At 42.2% G+C, this 22,008-nt stretch overlaps 1 protein-coding gene across 1 annotated transcript in view; it reads right to left on the reverse strand.

Moving 5' to 3' along the window:
* Positions 1-8,610: 8,610 nt before the first annotated feature.
* The window catches only part of LOC131355310 (kinesin-like protein KIF3C), an 18,780-nt gene continuing 5,382 nt past the window's right edge, over positions 8,611-22,008 (reverse strand). Inside the window, exons 2-8 of the mRNA XM_058393698.1 lie at positions 18,670-18,771; positions 18,384-18,506; positions 12,355-12,473; positions 12,129-12,245; positions 11,418-11,526; positions 11,153-11,319; positions 8,611-10,759 (exon numbers count right to left, since the gene is read on the reverse strand). Coding sequence (XP_058249681.1) covers positions 10,645-10,759; positions 11,153-11,319; positions 11,418-11,526; positions 12,129-12,245; positions 12,355-12,473; positions 18,384-18,506; positions 18,670-18,771 — 852 coding nt within the window. The 3' untranslated portion in view covers positions 8,611-10,644. The remainder of the gene's footprint in view (positions 10,760-11,152; positions 11,320-11,417; positions 11,527-12,128; positions 12,246-12,354; positions 12,474-18,383; positions 18,507-18,669; positions 18,772-22,008) is intronic.

A 22,008-nucleotide genomic window follows, 5' to 3' on the forward strand; every position in this document is an offset into this window, starting at 1 on the left:
GATTGTAATCTGTGTATTATTGGAAGTCTATTTATTTATGTCTCTTTGTTCTTTCAGCAACTCCCTTAACCTGCAAGTGAGAGTGAGACAGAGTGTGAGGCAGCTTGGCAGAGCTTAAGACACACACACACACACACACACACACAAACACACAGCAAGAAGTGCAGAGGTGGACAAAGTACACAACTTCCTTACTTGAGTGAAAGTACAGATACTACTGTTCAAACATTACTCCATTACAAGTAAAAGTTGTAAAGACAGATTTTTACTTAAGTAAAAGTACAGAAGTACCTGTAAAAAGTAAATGTAGCTACACACACTCAACATAAACAAAGCATTTCACATTTTATTCATTCTTATTTTTCCAATATAATTAACCAGACCACTGTCCAAAAAATGTCTGAATTAATGTGGGGCATTGGGAAATGTAGGTGAAATGTGTGTTGGTGCCTGTGAAATATTTGCTGGTGCCTGTGACAATTCCATTCCGAAGGCTAAAACATAAAGTGAGGCGAGAGTTAGTCCTCGCCTCACCCATCCACTAATTCTTGGGAGGAACTGGCATGGGCTTAAGGCATTATTGAGAAAAGGTTTGTGGATAGGCCTTGAATTTGAAATGTGCACATCACTGGCTTGGGAGGTGGTGCCATGTCTTCCCCCTCCACCTTTAGCAGCGATTCCCGATATGGGATTTCCCTTTACAGAGACCCTGAGGCAAACTTTCGTCCAAGTGGGAGTAACTGATGGTCAGCAAATTCAGTTTAATTTTCCCCTAAGCACCAGTCAATTTTTAAGGATTGTTTATACTGAGTGAAGCATGACACTTAACTCAGGAAGAGATGATGCAGTTGTTAGAACAGGATAACCACAGGGAACTCTTGTTCAGTGCAGCTAATCATAAGCCAGTGTTTATTTGAGGCAGGATAAAACACTACACTTTCTAATGTTATTATTTTGTATGTCTATTGTTTGGGCATTTTCAGTAATATTCCCAGGTGGTGGGTGGCATGTCATGGAAGTCAGCTGGTGAATCAGGAGGCCATACTAAATTTGCCATCGCACCTATTACCATTAAAAAATGTACCCTTTTTTTAAAAAAAAAAATCCAATTATTGGGGATTCAATCAGTTCACAAGCGTCCACAGGGTTCTCTGTCGAAGAAACTTGTTGCTGCATCAGGGCTGATGCTATGGGAACACTTCTTTGCAAAAGCTCTGTGTGAAACCACACAGATTTATCAGCTCAGTTAGGTTATATGATGAAGTGAAGCGTGCCAGCAAGACCATAAAAGGCTTTTCAGCTTTTCAGGAATATAAAAATTCAGAATAAAAATGGAAGAGTTCATGTGTTTACACCAGCAGATAAAGTACTTTTTTTTTTACTACCAATGTAGCACTCTAACTTATTTGCAAATTTGGACCCTTTGAGGGTACACAGGGAGTCAGAGAAGTTGACTGGGAGGTCAAAATTTTTGGATGTGTTTTTGCCTCTACCTGGTCTCAGCTGCCTGTACCAGTTGCCTGAACACAAAACATATGTGTTTTGGTAGGAACTGAGGGCTTGCTTGATATGGAGGTAATCTCATAATGTAGGTCTAATCTAGAGTGAATGGATGATTTGGTGATCTTGTCTGACAGGTCTGTTTTTGTGTGTTGGTTAAGGTCTGCTGATTGACTTAGCCAGTCTAAAACCTTCCAAACTTCCAATGAATTTTTTCTTTGCTGAGCTAGCAATGTGTTATGGATCATAACATGATATGGATCATCTTGATGCATGATGAGAAGTTCCTCCCCATTCATTTGGATGTATGTCTCTTTAAATTGTCAGACTGTCTGCTTCTGTAGACTTTGGTCTTCATGTTGGTTTATCCTTTTCAACAACAAATGCAGTCTCCACAGTGAAACTGAAGTCTTAAGTAGAGGTTCAGAGCTATTTAGTAAACGATAAATCTACAAACACACACCTGGATAACAAGAAACACCTGCTATTCAAATGTTCTAGTATTTTTGCTTGCCTGAAAATTCGGTAGTCTGATACAAAATCTGCTATGTTCTATGTCCTTTCACACACGTGCATATAAATACCATAGAGTAAAAGATGAAATTTATTGTGTAAATTTCTCTCAAACCCAAATGTCTTCAATTTCCTGCAAAAACAATATAATTGTCCTTGCTGCTCCAATATTTCCAAAGAGGACTGTATCAGAGTCTCAGAGCCTTGAAGAACTTGGGTTTGTTCACTTGGTTGATGATAATATCCATATACACCACAGATTGCAATATTTGCTATTTAAAAAGACTCCACAGTGTGGCGCTCTTCACACAGAAGTGTGTAGGGAATCACATAGCAGACAGCAAAGTTTCTCTAAGGAGTTAATATTTCTGAGGTAATCTTACATATTTTAAAGGTTTATTAAAGTCTGTAAAACAAAGTAATATTACCATTCTTACAAACTATTATATTTCCAGAAATTAAACCAAGCAAATACAGGCTTTTTGGAGCTTTACACATTCTGCTACACTAATTCCAGAAATCTGTAGAGATTATATATATCATCTTAATATTTAATGTCCTTTAAATGTAACTGATGTGTTTTAAAGTGCAGGTTTTTTTTTATCCTTGAGGATCACTGGGCAAAACTTCATGGCATTTATTTATTTATTTATTTATTTATTTATTTATTTATTTATTTATTTATTTATTTATTTATCAACAAATTACTGACCATAAAACACCACAAACCCATTCTTTTTTGGATCACACAACCTCACAGTTGGTGCTGATTTCCAACAAAAATCCCAGTATGGCCTAAACCCAAGCGTATAGAGGCTGAGTGAATGTGGTGTGGACTCTGTGGAGGAGCTTCATGGTGTCAGAGACGCTGTAGAAGGACAGAGTTCCTGCACTGTGATCCACATACACTCCTATTCTGGAGGATGATGGAACTCTGAGATCAGTCTTAATGTTGTGACAAAAAGAGAGAGAACAAGATGAACATTGCACACTCCAGGACTTATTGTTGCATCCAAATGCACACTTATTGTTCCATCCTTTTCTTCTGATGTCTTTATATGAGACTGATATGTCCACACATCCCTCACTGCTCCACTCCACCTCCCAGTAACAGCGTCCACACACACTCTCCTTACTTAAGACCTGCCACCAGGAGTCAAATCTCTCTGGATGATCAGAGTATCGCTGCTTTTTCTCACTGTATCTCACCGCTCTGTTCTTCTCAGACAGAATGAGGTTATAATGTACTGTGTTGGGATCCAGAGTCAGATCACAGAAATCTAAACAGATGAAAAATGTGAACATGTTGGATATTAATCATAGGATGTGTGTGTGTGTGTGTGTGTGTTGCAGACATACATGTCAGAAATTCATCTCTGCTCTTTGGCTCTGAGAGTAAAATCTGAACTTGATCTGAAGAAAATGTTATGATGTTAAAACCCATAAAATCAAACAAATGTAAATCACATGTGTGTAGATCAGAAGTGTGTGTAGATCAGGTGTCACGCTTCAGTGAAGAAGCACCTGAGTGCAGTTTCTCAGTTCTAACACAAACTCATTCACATCATCAGTTCATCATCAAGACTCGAATCAGACGAGTGTTCGAACTCCAAATTGTAGTGTTTTGGTGATAAGGAAGGAAGACTGACACCTCAACATCACTCCGTCACTGAAAGAGTAAAGACTTACTCACTCCAGCAGGAACAGCTCCTCTTACCATGTTCAGGGATTTTGATCAATTCCTCCTGGAAGATTTCCTCGAGTAACTTTTTCAGATCAGAGAGAGATTTCCTCACGCCATCAAATACTAGATACTGATTGACAGTGATGCTGAAAGACTCCTCAGAGAGATCAGACTGAAAATTTGATGTCTCAGTTTGCAGAGAGCGATGACCAGAGACTAAAGCCTGCATACAGTTAGACATAAACTTAGGAGAACAAATCAAAAAACTGTTTCTATAATTGTTACTTTCCACAGAGTGATGCATTTCCTTATGAAAACAGGATTAGGAGAACTGGTGGGAAGTGAAATGACAGCCATATTTTTTTTCACTGCTCTATTATTGTCAGATCTTCCGGCTCTGTAAAGTCCATTTCTCAATATGCACCTTGGCCTAAAAACATGGCCACCATTACCAGGTGCACACAGCCCATCCTCCTGCTGGTCAGCACATTCCAGCATGATCACAGTGAGGTGGTCATCATCTCTGCCAAGCACCACAACCCACAATTGATGCTCAGGCAGTCAGCTCACCCACTGGTACCATGTTCTGCTTAAAACACTCCCCCAATACAGGGGCCTTAGCCAGAGCATGGTCAAATAAGAGCCAGAGCATGGTCAAATAAGATTAGCCACCTGAAAACCATGCTAATCTTTTGGGTCCACGCCATCTGCCACCCAAGCCTGCAAAGAACCTACCACCTGCTGCAGACTAAATACTGGTGGCATTGCATGTTTTATGACATCCACTGTGTGGTAACCTCCTGCACAAACCTTGCCAAAGCAAGGAAAGCTACCCCTGCTGCCCACATCCCAAAGCCTTTGGTCCTACCTTGGTATTCAGTTCCTTATCATTAATGGTGTAGATTGCTTCTCTAAGTCCCTAAGCCTCATCCTTCTCCCTAGCTTCCCATTAGCATTCACAACAGCTGAGCTATAGTTTAGCCACATGTTCTGTTACTTTAGGCTCCCAAGGACATAGTTAGCGATTGTGGTCCACAGTTCATTTCTTCATTTCTTCGTTCAACTTCAACAGCTACCACTCTGAATTTAACAACCAATTACTGTGAGCCAACCAATAGTTCTACTACTTCTTGTGCATGTTTTTCAGTTTGGCTGACCCATGCTTGAAAATAGCTCAACCCCAGCTATATTGGCCCTTTACAAGTAAAGAAACAGATCATTCAAGCTTGATCTACCTTAGCACTGGCTCCTAGCCAACTCAACAACTCAAATCATTGGTACCATGCCCCCTAGCTGTTCAGCATTCAGCCTCAGTTTCTCTGCATCCTCTTAACGTAGAAGCCTACCAGGTCAAAAAGATTCCAAATTCCAATTCTTCATTGAGTGAAAAGACTATAACACTTCCCTCTCCCTTTGTACGCATCTCTTACTCTCTTATCTTCTATCTTTCCAACATTATAGGTCAGCTGTTAAAAAACTTCATGTCTAATCTGTCTTGAAGACAAACGTGTGAAGCTAATCCTAGCTAAAAAAAAATATATATAAAGGCCAAATTCTATTCTACATTTGAGATCTTTTTTTAAAATCACTTAAGAAACAATAAGCAAAACTGATATATTCAATTTAGGAGTGTTTAGTAGTTACAGTGTGCCAAGAACTGCAAGAAAACAACTATGGTTATTGACCTGCAGGTTACCCCCACATCACCCTGTCCGAAGCCCCATATTTGTTAAGCAGACTGATTTCTGTAAACACACATCTTATACAGGGGCTGCTGCTCCCTCTGCTGGCTACAAGGTGAATTTGGTTTAAAACTTGGCATTTGGTATAAAATTCCTCACCTAGTCATATCCCCCTCTGATGAATCCGCTGAGTGGTCTTTTAAAACCCTCTGTTCTGACTTGAGGGTAATTTCAGGGCTGTAAAAATTCATACAAATGACTAAACTAAATTGAACAAGCTGCAGTTTAAATGCTGCACATTTCTGAAATTTGCTCAAATCATCATTAAACTACCCATATTTAAGCTAAATAATATCATTCAGAGTGACAAATTAGTGGAAAACAACACTAGCCCCAAATCTCTTTATCTCTCTATATCTGTTACCTTCTCAATTTCTCTCTCTATACCACAATGGCTTTACCCTGTATATATTTATATATTTATATATCTATTATTCTCTCTCTCTCTCTCTCTCTCTCTCTCTCTTACACACACACACACACACAACATAATGACTCTGGTGGAAATTCAGCCCACTGCCCTGAAACTAGTAACCAGAAACAGGATAATCCACATAATACACACATTAGTGAATTCTTCTGGCTGTGTTGCTGTCAAGTGTTCAGATATCATCTCTGTCTATGTGATGCCTCAAGGGATGAACATATGACACCACAGTTGACTATGAGACCCTTTTTTCTCACACACCTTGTTAGCTCTGTTCAGTGCTAGCAAAGGTTAGCAAGATGTGCGACATTATTTTTTAATTAATTAAATAATTTTAAAAAAAAATCAATAATCTCTCAGGGATATATAGACAAAGATAAGCTCTGTGTTTCAGGGCTCTATGTGTGTATGTGCCTGATTTCTTGAGTCCAAAACATAGTACTCTAAATATTGGTTTCATTATTGGACCCAACAATGTGATTTTAAAATATAGGAGCTGTACAAAATCTAGTTTGAATAAATAACGCTCCAGGAACATTAGGATCCAGGAACCCAGAACATAGGGATCTGGGAACATGAAATAAAGACCCTCTTTACACAGGGCACTGGGAAAATGTAGCTGTTTGGGAGGAGTCCTTAGAGTTGTCTCTGGGAACATAGAAGTCCAAGAACATAGGGACCTGGAAACACTTGGAACTAGGAACATCAGGTTCTGAGAATGTTGGGAGAGAGGAACATAGTACTCTGGGAACATAGGGCTATAGGAACATAAAAACTTGGACACTGGAAATGAACATGGGAACGTTGAATCCAGAGAACATAGAGCTCTTGGTACATAGGACCACCATGTTTACAGCATTATGGCAACATGAGCTGCTTCTTTATCACTGAGTGAAGCCCATCAGTGTGGGCTGATCAGGGTTTCGATCACACTGCATTCCCTCAGTGAGCTCCTTTGGTGGAAAGGAAATGACCCTGTGCTGAGGTTAAAGAGAACATGCCCTTCATGCCCCTGCCGATTAGCTGTAACACAAGATCCAGCATGTGTGTGTTTGTTAATTATTAACCAGATACCTGATTCAGCTCCCCAAACAAAGAGCTCGTCTTACAGCACGTCTCACACAAAGTCGCCGAGGCCGAGACTAAAGCAAGCGGAGGCAAGATAAAAGGTACGCAGATGATTTCATGCCAAACGCGATCACATGACTGAAACACTGACAAGCGACTAGCAGAAAACATTCAGCACTGAACAGCAACACCTTTGCTGCATTCTGTTTACGTTTGTTAGAGAGTCAGAGAGCACTGCTTTTCAGTGTATAGCATTTTCTCATGTCACTAATAGTATTACTAATACTAGTGGTGTATTTAATGCCCCCCACCAAAGATTTTTATGTTTTGGCTCCATACTTTGTGTTCTTTAAAAAAATATAACGGCTATATTATGTGTTCAGAGTGAAATAAAGAATAGGTTTTTTTTTTTACTTCTGTAAGAAAACAAAAAAAGAAGAATGCAAAAGCATTTGTTTTCAGGCTGTTTTTCTTCAAGCCTTGTTGATTTAGTCATCATCAGAGAGCAGGATCTGCACTAACACATGCTCCATGTTCATTTCTATAGCCACAGGCTAAAACCATTAACACACATTCTCTTGGGAACCAGTGCAGGAATAAACAATGAGTCTGTAGATATGAGAGCAGCAGGGAGGCTGCTGTAAAATCCACTTTAATGTTCTCCTTCCTTGGTTCTCGCAGTGTTTCTTAGTGATTCAGAAGATTAAAATGTATTGCATGCTTTATAGTGAGCGTGAATCTCACGACAGGAATGCTCGCAGTACATAAGACTGATTCCTATGTGTGGAGTTTGCATGTTCACCCCATGCTTCAGAACTTCCTCCTGGTTCTCTGGTTTCCTTCCCCAAGTCTAAAGACATGCTTCAGGGTTTCCCCCTGGTTCTCTGGTTTCTTTCCCCAAGTCTTTGGCATGCTTCAGGGTTTCCCCCTGGTTCTCTGGTTTTCTTCCCTAAGTCTAAAGACATGCTTCAGGGTTTCCTCCTGGTTCTCTGGTTTCCTTCCCCAAGTCTTTGGCATGCTTCAGGGTTTCCACCTGGTTTTCTGGTTTTCTTCCCCAAGACTAAAGACATGCTTCAGGGTTTCCTCCTGGTTCTGTGGTTTCCTTCCCCAAGACTAAAGACATGCTTCAGGGTTTCCTCCTGGTTCTGTGGTTTCCTTCCCCAAGTCTAAAGACATGCTTCAGGGTTTCCTCCTGGTTCTGTGGTTTCCTTCCCCAAGACTAAAGACATGCTTCAGGGTTTCCTCCTGGTTCTGTGGTTTCCTTCCCCAAGACTAAAGACATGCTTCAGGGTTTCCTCCTGGTTCTGTGGTTTCCTTCCCCAAGACTAAAGACGTGCTTCAGGGTTTCCTCCTGGTTCTCTGTTTTTCCCCCCAAGTCTAAAGACATGTTACAGGCTGACTGGCATCTCTAAATTGTCTGTAGTGAGTGTGTGATTGTGACCTGTGATGAGTTGGCACCCTGTCCAGTGTTGTCCCCTGACTTGTGTCCATTGTCCCCTGGAATAGACTCCAGGCATCCAGTGACCCTCTGTAGGATAAGTGCTACAGAAAATGGAATGGAACAAAATATATTTTCCTGTTGAAACATCCTTTCATCAGTTCCTTTGTGCTGTAAGTGGCCACACAGGTGGTTTTAAAACTAGCACTAAAATGACATACAAGATTGACAAAACCAGGTCAGCAGAGCGGATTTCTCCGTTTTTATTCAGTAGTTTTATCATACAGTCATAATTCGAACACACGCAAATATTCACAGTCCTTATGCATCTATACAGTTAGAGTCAGGTAGGTGGGCATGGACGCTTTAGGCTAGAAGTCCAAACAAAGCTCAAGTCTGTGTCCAGTGTGAGAACTAATTATGTGTGTGTGTGTGTGTGTGTATGCGCACTTGGCTTTAGTCTCTTGCAATCTTCTCCATATATCACTCAACAGTAATTTAAAGGTTTATGCAAACCAGTATAGAATTAAAAATGGTGGAAAGACACATTTTTTTTATAACACACAGGATCTTCAACCCATCAGAGCTCCAAAAACTTCATGTAGTCGTCCTTCATGAGTCTAAACGAGTCTCTTAATGTCTTCATGCAGACCCTTCATCCATCCCAACACTCCTCAAGGTTTCCTCGGAAAGGTTTTCCAATCGTACGCAACGAATAAGTTCGACAAGTCGGACAAAAAAACAAACATGGACACAATTTCTTATGGACAAACTTTTCTTCAGATTTTCTACATTTACAGTATGTGAATATTTTTTGGAGGAAATGAGATCATTATGTAAAACCTTTTTAAAGTTTTACATAAACTTTACATAAAGGTTCCATACCCCTGTGTAAATCTTACCCTTTCACAAAGATGAATAATAACTTTACATAAAGTTTACGTAAACCTTAAGTAAATTTCATAAACCTTGTACAAGCTTACAAAAAAAAAACTAACATAGACATTACGTAAACCTAACATAAACCTCAAATAAGCTTTACGTAAAACTTATGCAAACCTTAAGTAATTTTCATAAACGTTAAATAAGCCAAATAAAAACCTAAACATGAACCTGTAGTGAATCTTACGTAAACCTTACTGAAACTTTACATAAATTTTACATTAGCCTCACGTAAACTGTACGTAAGTCCTGCGAAAACCTTCAATACGTGTTACTTAAAGTACACATAAGGTGAGCCTTATGTAGTTTACGTCAACTTCACGTAAACTATATTCCAACTTTTTTTTAACGGTTAAGCTGAAATCGTTAAGACAATTTTGTGCATCTCTTGCATTATGCTCATTAATGGGAACTTAGCTCATGCAAAATCAGTTAGTATTCTAATGTATTTAACGATCTAAAATCATTTAAATGGGTGTGTAAACTGGAATGTAAAAAATAAAAATGCACGCATGCTAGCACGTTTCTCACCGTAAGCGACATCACCACATGACTTTCCGACCCTCTGTCACTGATATTGTATATGTTTGATATTACGACAAAAACTGGTTTTGTTTTTTTGGTACCAGCCAAAACGACCAGGCAACAGTGTCGATTCTACCATTTCTAATTCCGACGCACAGGCCACGCCCCACATCATTAGACGTTTTCATCCGTCCGACAGACCCTGATCAGAATTACAAACATGGACACACACACACAGTACAACATGCAAGCAGGGCTCGGAGAACGACAGACAGACGTCTGCACTCGTCTTCATCCGTCTGTCTGTCTTTTCCGGACTCTCTTCTGTACAGTAGATCACACAGGAAGTGGCTTTTCTCTAATTTCCTCTTCGGTAGGTGACCGGGGTGACATTCGAATTATTCCCAAGTGGTATTTTCCGACTGAAGACCAATTTATAGGACCTTTGTATTTTTTTTCAGCAGTAAACATGTTGAAACTTGTTCAAGTTTTAAAAAAGGCAACGAAATTTGATGTTTGAACAGATTTCCTGTTGGAGACAGGAGTTTCTATTTAACGGATGTGAAAGCAAAACTGAATCTATCTTGACCAGATCTCATCTGGTAAAACTGAGCGAGCGAATTTTAATAAAAGAGTAATAAAATAAAGGAAGGATGTAAGGATGGTGCTATAATGCGTCCTCTCTTGCTCCGTCTAACGTCTCAGACAAGGCCACCGTTTCACTGCTGCAAAAAGGGAGGTGGGACGAATGACGCATCCCTCATTGGTGGATCGAAGAAGGGACAAAGTTGTGCTCCTTGGCATCTTACTGGTGGGCGGTTGCTATGGCGGCGCTGACGGGGTGCGTCAGGCCATTGGACCCTGAGGATGACAGGGAGAGCACCGAGCTTGAGGAAGACATGGGCCGTGCAGCCTGGCACCTGCGAACAAGAGACAGGAAGTGATGCCATTAACTCCAGAAAAGTGAGAAGTACAAATTTATCTTAATAGCTTAACTTAAGTGATAGTGAGTGATTAGCAGGGTAATTAGCGAGGCTAGGACAAACAATTTGGCACTATGTTGGTGATATTGCTAACAATACCCAGAGCCCCCAGTTTGGCACCAATTAAACTGTGGAAACAAAACTGCCCGTGCTTTAAGGGTGGGAAGGGATTACTGTCTCTCTCCTGTCAATCACTAGCCAATCATGGATGTATGTGGAAGAGGGCAGAGAGCACTTTCCTTTCATTGTGTTACAATGTGCCTTACAATGCTAAGGAATAAACGAACAAAATGCCCTCAGTACTGGTGGCTGAATGACTGTCACACTGACCAGGACTGGGACTTCCTGACCCGACTGGTCTCTACTTTCTCTCTGTACGATGCGTTGTCTAGGTGCACGTCTCGGCTTGGCTCCGTCTCGGACCCCGGCCTCGGGAAGTCCATTTGAAACAGAGTGGGCGGAGTCATGTCCAGTTCCAGAAGCATGATGTTTTCAGCCTGGTGTAAAAAAATAAAAACACTGCAGCACTTAGTACAATAGTACCTTTTGTGAAAAAAGAAACTTTTATTTTCTCCTCTTGTTTCTATACACATACCCTGTATCTGGAATTGGCTCCCATCGCTATGGCAACCCTGGCATATTGGCTGATAGGCCGCTTGTAACCCACAGCGGAGGCGGGTCTCCTCTTCATCTGAGTAAACTTACTGGAAGAAAGAGAGAGAGAGAGAGAGAGAGAGAGATCATTTCCTGAACAAAAGCAAGACACAAATTTTACTGACAACAAAAACACCATTAGTGTGTGTGTGTGTGTGTGTGTGAATGAATAAATGCTGCATTTTCCTTCTCAATGCCTTTCTGTTCTCTCAGCTATCTGTGTGAAGAACAGTGAGAGCTTGTGAGGAGCGCGTGTGACGAATTTTAGACACGCCTGATGCTAAACCGGTGGCCATAAGCCACCATGACTTGTTAGCTACACTGACCTTATAAACCTGTAACAAAATACAAAACATGGCTTGAGGGTAACTGTGTGAAACTGTGTAACTGTGTTATCAAGCTCATTTAAAAGTAGGCTACATGATGCTTCGATTCAACACACACACACACACACACAAACACACACACACATGGTACGACCCAGATGAACACTGATCCCAGCTCCCTACCCCCACCCCCACCTCACTATTTTCCCTTCCTAGAAAGTGGTAGGTGTGGCGTTTTACACACACTGATCCAATGCATCCACAAAAAAATTGAGGTCACACAAAGGCCAAGGTTGTACAAAGGTCACAGATAAAACGTCACTCACTCCTCAGCAGGAACGAGAGGCTGGAATTTCCACTGGTCTTCATCGACATCAAACACCAGGCGGTTCATGATCTTGTTCTTTTCCTCCGGAGGGATGAAGTTCTCAATTATGAGGTACCTGCATACACACACACACAAAAAGATGTTTAGAGACATGGTACCTCACCTCAGATGTGTGTGTGTGTGTGTGTGTGTGTGCGTGTGTGTGTGTCTGTGTGTGCACTCACTTGAACTTGAGTTCTCTTGTGAGCTCATTCTGTGTCTGCTCCAGTTCCTGTCTGGTTCTGACGTGCTCATCGTTCACGTCCTGAATCTCGGCTTTCACCGACTGCAGCTTAGCGTACAGCTTTAAACAGACAGAGAGAGAGTGATAGAGAGAGAGAAAGAGAGAGAGAGAGAGAGAGAACAGTAAGATGACAGAATATCCTGATGTCCAATCTGCCGCTCGGTTGCCCACAGCAACAAGACTGGAATGTTCAATTATGCAGAAGTGGGCCAATCACAGATGGTCTCCCAGGCAACCACATCCCATAATCTACCCCCAGCTGGACTCTTATATTCTCATACCCTTTCCTCTCCTTCATTACTCATCACACATCTGTCTACTCTACTATACATCTAACCATCAAAACAAACACCTTGAATATCTGTGAATACATTCCACTGACCAATTACGCTTTCCCTAATCCATCCTTCCGTCCATTCAGGTATCCATCTTTCCCAACCTTCTCTTCTTTCCAAAGATGGAACATTACATGGATTTTAAGGAGAAAGAATTCACCATCCATCCTCAAACCCATCCATCCATCCATCCATCCTTTCATCCTTTCTTTAGTCCACTCATCCATCCCCAACTGCCAATCATACTACTATTATTCTAAACCTACAAATAAAATAAAACCCATCCCATAAACCTCACCTATATTTCATCCATCTAGCCATCCTTTCATTCTTCCTTTCACCATTTAATACATCCTTCTATCCATCCACCCACTCATCCATCCATCTATCCATCCATCCTTTCATTAATGCATCTAATGTACAATAAAAAACTTCTATCTATATTTCATCCATCCATCCATCTAACTATCCATCCATCCATCCATCCACCCACCCATCCATTCATCCATCTATCCATCCATCCATTCATTCATCCAGTCATCCAGTCTTCCATCGATTTCTCAACCAATAAATCCATCCATCCACCCATCCATCCATTCATCCATCTATCCATCCATCCATTCATTCATCCTTCCATTTTCCCATGAATCCTTCTATCTATCCATCATACTGACAAAAGCTTCAAATACAGTATCCATCCATCCATCCACCCACTCATCCCTCCATCCATCCACTGATTTATGCATCTAATGTACAATAAAAAAAAACTTCTATCTGTATTTCATCCATCCATCCATCCATTCATCCAGTCATCCAGTCTTCCATCGATTTCTCAACCAATCAATCCGCCCATGCATCCATGCCTTTTTTTATGAATCCTTCTATCCATCCTTCATACCACCTAAACCTTTAAATACAGTATCTTTCCGTCCATTCATCCATCCATCCATCCATCCATTCATTCTTCTCCAGCCTCATGCAGTGAGTGACAGATCTGATGGTTGTTACAGTGAGGAGAGGAGAGGTCATCCCCTGAGCCGCAGCCAGTCAGAGCGCTGTATTCACACTGCAGGGGTTAGGATGTCAGAAGTGAGAGGTCATTATGGGTCTGGAGTCAGGGTTAGAGGGCAAAGTTCAGGCAGGTAGTGCAGGGCTTGTGGGTAGAAGAAAGGGGTGGAGTTTAGAGAGACAGTTAATGGCGTACTTTGATGGGAAACGTTCTTGAGAAAAATTCTTTCAGAGGTTTTTTCTTTCCCTGTTTGTTATATCCAAAAACGTCTCTTCAGCAACTGTTAACTAAAAACGCCAGAAGCAGTAAAGCAACAGTGTGTCCTTGCTAACAGTTATTCTTTTTGGTTAGCTAGCCCGAGAGTTGTGACTCGCACAGCAGCCATTTTGTAGAGAACTGACGAAAAAACACCTCTTTTTTTATTTTCCGTAACAGATTATTCAGGAGGAAACTGGTCAGCTGATTAGCAGATTAGCTTTGGATTTCATGCTAACTACACTCAGCTATCTGTAGTGTGTTGATCTCAGAGGTTAGCATTCGGGGGTTAGCATTAGCTTTGGAGCTAGCATTAGCATCAGCGTCGACGGTGCAGTCTCAGACTGAGGAGGTTTAAAAAACAGACAAACCTTTTTGTACTGATAAAAGAGAAGCAAATGCATCCTCAGGGGTCAAGGGTGTGGTCCAGGGGTCAAAGTTCAGGGGTCGGGATTTAAAAGGGGGTAGAGAGGGAACAGACAAGTTAGGAAACACAAAGTAAAAGTAAAGTAAGTGTGTGTGTGTGTGTGTGTGTGTGTGTGTTTAGCATAGGTGTGAGAATAGGGCACTCACAGGGCACTTGTGATAGGGCTCCTTTTAAGGTTACTTCACCTAGGGAACTTTTCATAGGACACTTCACCTAGGGAACTTTTCATAGGACACTTCACCTAGGGAACTTTTCATAGGACACTTCACCTAGGGAACTTTTCATAGGACACTTCACCTAGGGAACTTTTCATAGGAGACTTCATCTAGGGCACTTGTGATAGGGAACTTCTCATAGTGCTTTTCTCATAGGACACTTCACCTAGGGAACTTCTCATAGGACACTTTTTATAGGAGACTTCACCTAGGGCAGTTATGATAGGGAACTTCTTATAGGAGACTTCACCTAGGGCAGTTGTGATAGGGAACTTCTTATAGGAGACTTCACCTAGGGCAGTTATGATAGGGAACTTCTTATAGGAGACTTCACCTAGGGCAGTTGTGATAGGGAACTTCTTATAGGAGACTTCACCTAGGGCAGTTGTGATAGGGAACTTCTTATAGGAGACTTCACCTAGGGCAGTTATGATAGGGAACTTCTTATAGGAGACTTCACCTAGGGCAGTTGTGATAGGGAACTTCTTATAGGAGACTTCACCTAGGGCAGTTGTGATAGGGAACTTCTTATAGGAGACTTCACCTAGGGCAGTTATGATAGGGAACTTCTTATAGGAGACTTCACCTAGGGCAGTTGTGATAGGGAACTTCTTATAGGAGACTTCACCTAGGGCAGTTGTGATAGGGAACTTCTTATAGGAGACTTCACCTAGGGCAGTTATGATAGGGAACTTCTTATAGGAGACTTCACCTAGGGCAGTTATGATAGGGAACTTCTTATAGGAGACTTCACCTAGGGCAGTTGTGATAGGGAACTTCTTATAGGAGACTTCACCCAGGGCAGTTATGATAGGGCACTTCTCATAGGAGACTTCACCTATGGACCTTGTGATAGGGAACTTCTTATAGGGAACTTCTCATAGGAGACTTCACCTAGGGCAGTTGTGATAGGGAACTTCTCATAGAAGACTTCACCCTAGGGAACGTCTCATAGGGCACTTCTCATAGGAGACTTCACCTAGGGCAGTTGTGATAGGGAACTTCTCATAGGAGACTTCACCTAGGGCAGTTGTGATAGGGAACTTCTCATAGGAGACTTCACCTAGGGAACTTCTGCACTTCTCATAGGAGACTTCACCCAGGGCAGTTGTGATAGGGAACTTCTTATAGGAGACTTCACCCAGGGCAGTTATGATAGGGAACTTCTTATAGGAGACTTCACCTAGGGCAGTTGTGATAGGGAACTTCTTATAGGAGACTTCACCTAGGGCAGTTGTGATAGGGAACTTCTTATAGGAGACTTCACCTAGGGCAGTTATGATAGGGAACTTCTTATAGGAGACTTCACCTAGGGCAGTTATGATAGGGAACTTCTTATAGGAGACTTCACCTAGGGCAGTTATGATAGGGAACTTCTTATAGGAGACTTCACCTAGGGCAGTTGTGATAGGGAACTTCTTATAGGAGACTTCACCTAGGGCAGTTGTGATAGGGAACTTCTTATAGGAGACTTCACCTAGGGCAGTTATGATAGGGAACTTCTTATAGGAGACTTCACCTAGGGCAGTTGTGATAGGGAACTTCTTATAGGAGACTTCACCTAGGGCAGTTGTGATAGGGAACTTCTTATAGGAGACTTCACCTAGGGCAGTTATGATAGGGAACGTCTCATAGGGCTCTTCTCATAGGAGACTTCACCTAGGGCAGTTGTGATAGGGAACTTCTCATAGAAGACTTCACCCTAGGGAACGTCTCATAGGGCACTTCTCATAGGAGACTTCACCTAGGGCAGTTGTGATAGGGAACTTCTCATAGGAGACTTCACCTAGGGCAGTTGTGATAGGGAACTTCTCATAGGAGACTTCACCCTAGGGAACTTCTGCACTTCTCATAGGAGACTTCACCCAGGGCAGTTATGATAGGGAACTTCTTATAGGAGACTTCACCCAGGGCAGTTATGATAGGGAACTTCTTATAGGAGACTTCACCTAGGGCAGTTGTGATAGGGAACTTCTTATAGGAGACTTCACCTAGGGCAGTTGTGATAGGGAACTTCTCATAGGAGACTTCACCTAGGGCAGTTGTGATAGGGAACTTCTTATAGGAGACTTCACCTAGGGCAGTTGTGAAAGGGAACTTCTTATAGGAGACTTCACCTAGGGCAGTTATGATAGGGAACTTCTTATAGGAGACTTCACCTAGGGCAGTTGTGAAAGGGAACTTCTTATAGGAGACTTCACCTAGGACAGTTGTGATAGGGAACTTCTTATAGGAGACTTCACCTAGGGCAGTTGTGAAAGGGAACTTCTTATAGGAGACTTCACCTAGGGCAGTTGTGATAGGGAACTTCTTATAGGAGACTTCACCTAGGGCAGTTGTGAAAGGGAACTTCTTATAGGAGACTTCACCTAGGGCAGTTGTGATAGGGAACTTCTTATAGGAGACTTCACCTAGGGCAGTTATGATAGGGAACTTCTTATAGGAGACTTCACCTAGGGCAGTTATGATAGGGAACTTCTTATAGGAGACTTCACCTAGGGCAGTTGTGAAAGGGAACTTCTTATAGGAGACTTCACCTAGGGCAGTTGTGATAGGGAACTTCTTATAGGAGACTTCACCTAGGGCAGTTGTGAAAGGGAACTTCTTATAGGAGACTTCACCTAGGGCAGTTGTGATAGGGAACTTCTTATAGGAGACTTCACCTAGGGCAGTTATGATAGGGAACTTCTTATAGGAGACTTCACCTAGGGCAGTTATGATAGGGAACTTCTTATAGGAGACTTCACCTAGGGCAGTTGTGAAAGGGAACTTCTTATAGGAGACTTCACCTAGGGCAGTTGTGATAGGGAACTTCTTATAGGAGACTTCACCTAGGGCAGTTATGATAGGGAACTTCTTATAGGAGACTTCACCTAGGGCAGTTGTGAAAGGGAACTTCTTATAGGCTGACTTCACCTAGGGCAGTTGTGAAAGGGAACTTCTTATAGGAGACTTCACCTAGGGCAGTTGTGAAAGGGAACTTCTTATAGGAGACTTCACCTAGGGCAGTTGCGATAGGGAACTTCTTATAGGAGACTTCACCTAGGGCAGTTGTGATAGGGAACTTCTTATAGGAGACTTCACCTAGGGAAGTTGTGATAGGGAACTTCTTATAGGAGACTTCACCTAGGGCAGTTGTGAAAGGGAACTTCTTATAGGAGACTTCACCTAGGGCAGTTGTGAAAGGGAACTTCTTATAGGAGACTTCACCTAGGGCAGTTATGATAGGGAACTTCTTATAGGAGACTTCACCTAGGGCAGTTGTGAAAGGGAACTTCTTATAGGAGACTTCACCTAGGGCAGTTATGATAGGGAACTTCTTATAGGAGACTTCACCTAGGGCAGTTATGATAGGGAACTTCTTATAGGAGACTTCACCTAGGGAAGTTGTGATAGGGAACTTCTTATAGGAGACTTCACCTAGGGAAGTTGTGATAGGGAACTTCTTATAGGAGACTTCACCTAGGGCAGTTGTGAAAGGGAACTTCTTATAGGAGACTTCACCTAGGGCAGTTGTGATAGGGAACTTCTTATAGGAGACTTCACCTAGGGCAGTTGTGATAGGGAACTTCTCAGTGGAGACTTTATCTAGGGAACATCTCATAGGGCACTTCTAATAGAAGACTTCACCTAGGGACCTTCTTATAGGGAACTTGTGATAGGGAACTTCTCAAAGGACACTCCTCATAGGTCACTTGTAATACAACACTTTATGTGTGTTAGTCTCACCTTTTTGAGCTTTTTGGTCTTTGCCTCCACTTCCTGTTGCAGAGAGGTGAACGTTTCTCTCAGCTCCAGCGTCTCCTCGTCCTGAATTAACATCTGCTGCTGCATCTCCCGCTCTTTACGTGTCTACACACACACACACACACACACACACACACAATACACAATAGTGTAGGTCAGTAACATGTGTGAACATTCTCTGAATTCTGGTTGTGTGTGTGACTGTTACGCTCAGATTATAACTTTAAGCTGTTATGCTTGCTTTAGTGTGTGTGTGTGTGTGTGATACCTGTTCTGCAATCTCTTGCCGCTTCTGTTCCAGCATCTTCTGCTGTTCGTTGGTGTGATCAATGATGTTCTTTCCTCCAACCAGAAGCTTACTCTCCAATGCCTAGCAACCAAGCAACCAAGGAGAACATCAGGGCCAGGGCAGGCAAATATTATTACAATTTTACTTCACACACACACACACACACACAAACACACACACAGTGATTTCTGCCTGTATAGAATAGGAAGCACATCAGCTCCAAACAACCAATTGGAAAAAAAGTGGTTTTAGCCCCGCCCACAAGGGCTATTAGGTCTGTTGGTACCAGTCTAAGTCTTCTGTTACACACACACACATACACAGATCTGAGTCCTCACTGGCTCAGGAATCCCATAATTGGCACTAGACTCTCTTTCTGTTTGTCCCACACTACAGAATTGCCCATGCTTTCATGATTTGTGGCAGTATGTCATCAACACACACACACACACACATACAAACACACACACACACAAGATGCAGAGATGAAAGAAAACACTGTTCTGGTTGCTCATTTTTCCCAGCAACAAGAAAGCAATTATTCATCTCGTTAGCTAACACACACACACAATAACTCTCAGTGATATTTTTAGAGCTGTTATATTTCTGCAGCCAGCAGAGAAATGAGGGATGAGATTGAGAGTGTTTCAGGGTATGGAACAGATATCGGTAAGGAAACACACACACACACACACAGCCACGCCCTGTACATTGTACAATGTATATTGAAGAGAGACAGAGAGAAAGGGAGAGAATTGATCTATAACTAACTCAGCCGCGACTTCCCCAACACACACACACACACACACACACACACACTGAATCAGCTGTAATTAGATCACTATGATGACAAGGATGTGAGCAAGGACAGACATACAGGCAAACATCCTGCTTATTCATCAACCTGCTGAGGTTATTACAGGTCACTTGTAGGGTTTATGTAAGGTATAACACACACACACACACACTCGGGGGCATACTGTTATGGAAAAATAATCAGTCATGTGTTGGTGTGATGAAGCACTGATCCTGTTCCTACTCTGAAGTTTCCAGTCACAAAACATCCACAACAATTTACTCAGTATCAACGAAAGCCGTATATTGTAATAAAACATTTATAACATAGCAACGTATAAGAAACATTTATGTATTGTATGTACAGTATGTCTTGCATCGTTATCGCCATTTAGCATACATCCCTGTCATGTTTGGGATTTTGTCCGCGATAACAGGAAGTAATAGCCGACAACGTGAAAGAAAGAAAAAAGAGCAAGATGCAGCGAGAGGAGAAAATAAAATGCCAGCGTTTAAAATAGAATGTAGGCCCGAGGGGTTTAACAGCTGAGACTCTCTCTCTCTCTCTCTCTCTATTTCTCTCCACACACACACACACTCTGCACTGAGGCATTATTCAGTAGGACCTTTAAATCCAGACCCCCCCTCCAACCTCCAACCCAACCAAATCCCCCAACCCACCCCCCCACCCTTGTGCCGGTTGCCACAGCAACAGCGAGTGGGAATGAAGCAAGCTCATTATATATTCGTACAAACCGGGAACTCATTGGACGAGGACAGCAGACGCTGACTCATCAATATTTCAGGAGAGCAGTGATGCATGCTGGGACAGTGGAGAGATAATGAAGGCAGAAGATAGAAAAACACACACACACATGCCTGTACACACACACACACACACATTGTTGTGTATTAAGTATTATTAAGGAAAATGGAGACAGGAAGAGGGAAAACAATGTGTGTGTGTGTGTGTGTGTGTGTGTATGGCATTGCATGTTAGGTCTCTTTTCCCTCACTGGTCTCCCTCTGATGAGTTTCCTGTTTTGTTCCCTGATCTGTGCTGTGATTGGTCGAGAGCGCTTGTGTCAGGATGAGGCAGCGATGAGTCAGGAAACCAGTGCCAGGCGTCCAGCATGCTGGATATTTATAGAGTGTTATGATAGCATCTCTGCTCTCCCTGCTCCTGTCTTTTTCTCCCTTCCCTTTCCTCTCTTCTTCTCTCTCTCCCCTCGTCTCCTGTGGGTTTTCCTACATCCCTCCGCCTAGCTATGCATCTGAAGCTAGCATTAGCAAAGGGAAGCTTGCCCAAATACACGGCTGTCTTTCCTTTTCTTAATAAAAACACAAACTCGAGTAATGCAGGTAAAAATACTGACCTCTACGTATCATCATCTGAGAGGGTCAGATCTGACCACAGGCAAGGACACGCCTCCAGGCCAGGATCCACCCTTTACACAACAAAATGCTGGTGTAGAGTTTAAACACTGAGGACGTTACACTCATGAGTTCACTCCACTATTAACTGGTCACCTTGATAGTTTATTACTGCTCAAAGACACGCCCATCTTTAATATCCTGCTCAAAGACATGCCCACTATTTTTTATCCTGCTTCAAGACACACCCATATTTTCCATCCTTCTCAAAGATACGCCCATCTGTAATATTCTGCTCAGAGACACGCTCGCCTTTAATATTCTGCTCAAAGACACGCCCATCTTTAGTATTCTGCTCAAAGACACACCCATATTTTGCATCCTGCTCAAAGACACACCCCTATTTTCTATCCTGCTCAAAGACAAGCCCGTATTTTCTATCCTTCTCAAAGACACACCCATTTTTTCTGTCCTGCTCTCTTTAATATCCTACTCAAAGACACACCCATATTTTCCCTCCTGCTCAAAGACACGCCTATCTTTAATATTCTGCTCAAAGACCTGTCCATCTTTAATATCCTGCTCAGACACACCCATCTAATCTGTTCCACTTGATGACACACCCACCAATCCTACTTGAAGACACTCCAACCTATCCTGTTTTACTCAGACACTCTCCCATTTTCTATCCTGCTCAAAGACACGCCCGCATTTTCCATCCTGCTCAAAGACACTCCCCCTATTTTCCATCCTGCTCAAAGACACACCCATCTTTTCTATCTTTCTCAGAGGCGAACCTATTTTCTCTGTCCTGCTCAAAGACACACCCCCTATTTTCTATCCTGATCAAAGACACTCCCATCTTTAATATCCTTCTCAAAGACACACACCCAATTTTCTATCCTTCTCAAAGACACACCCAACTTTTCTGTCCTGCTTAAAGACACACCTATCTAATGTGTTCCACTTGATGACACACCCACCAATCCTACGTAAAGACACACCCATCTATTCTTTTTTACTCAGACACTCCTCTATCTGTCCATGCCCACTGTCATACTCAAAGGCACGCCCAGTGGCTTGTAGTGTACAAGACTAAATGGATCAAACACACATACACACACACACTTTTTACACGCCTGCTATTTC

The sequence above is a fragment of the Hemibagrus wyckioides genome, linkage group LG06 (assembly GCF_019097595.1).
Source record: "Hemibagrus wyckioides isolate EC202008001 linkage group LG06, SWU_Hwy_1.0, whole genome shotgun sequence".
In the NCBI taxonomy this organism is placed as follows: Eukaryota; Metazoa; Chordata; class Actinopteri; order Siluriformes; family Bagridae; genus Hemibagrus; species Hemibagrus wyckioides.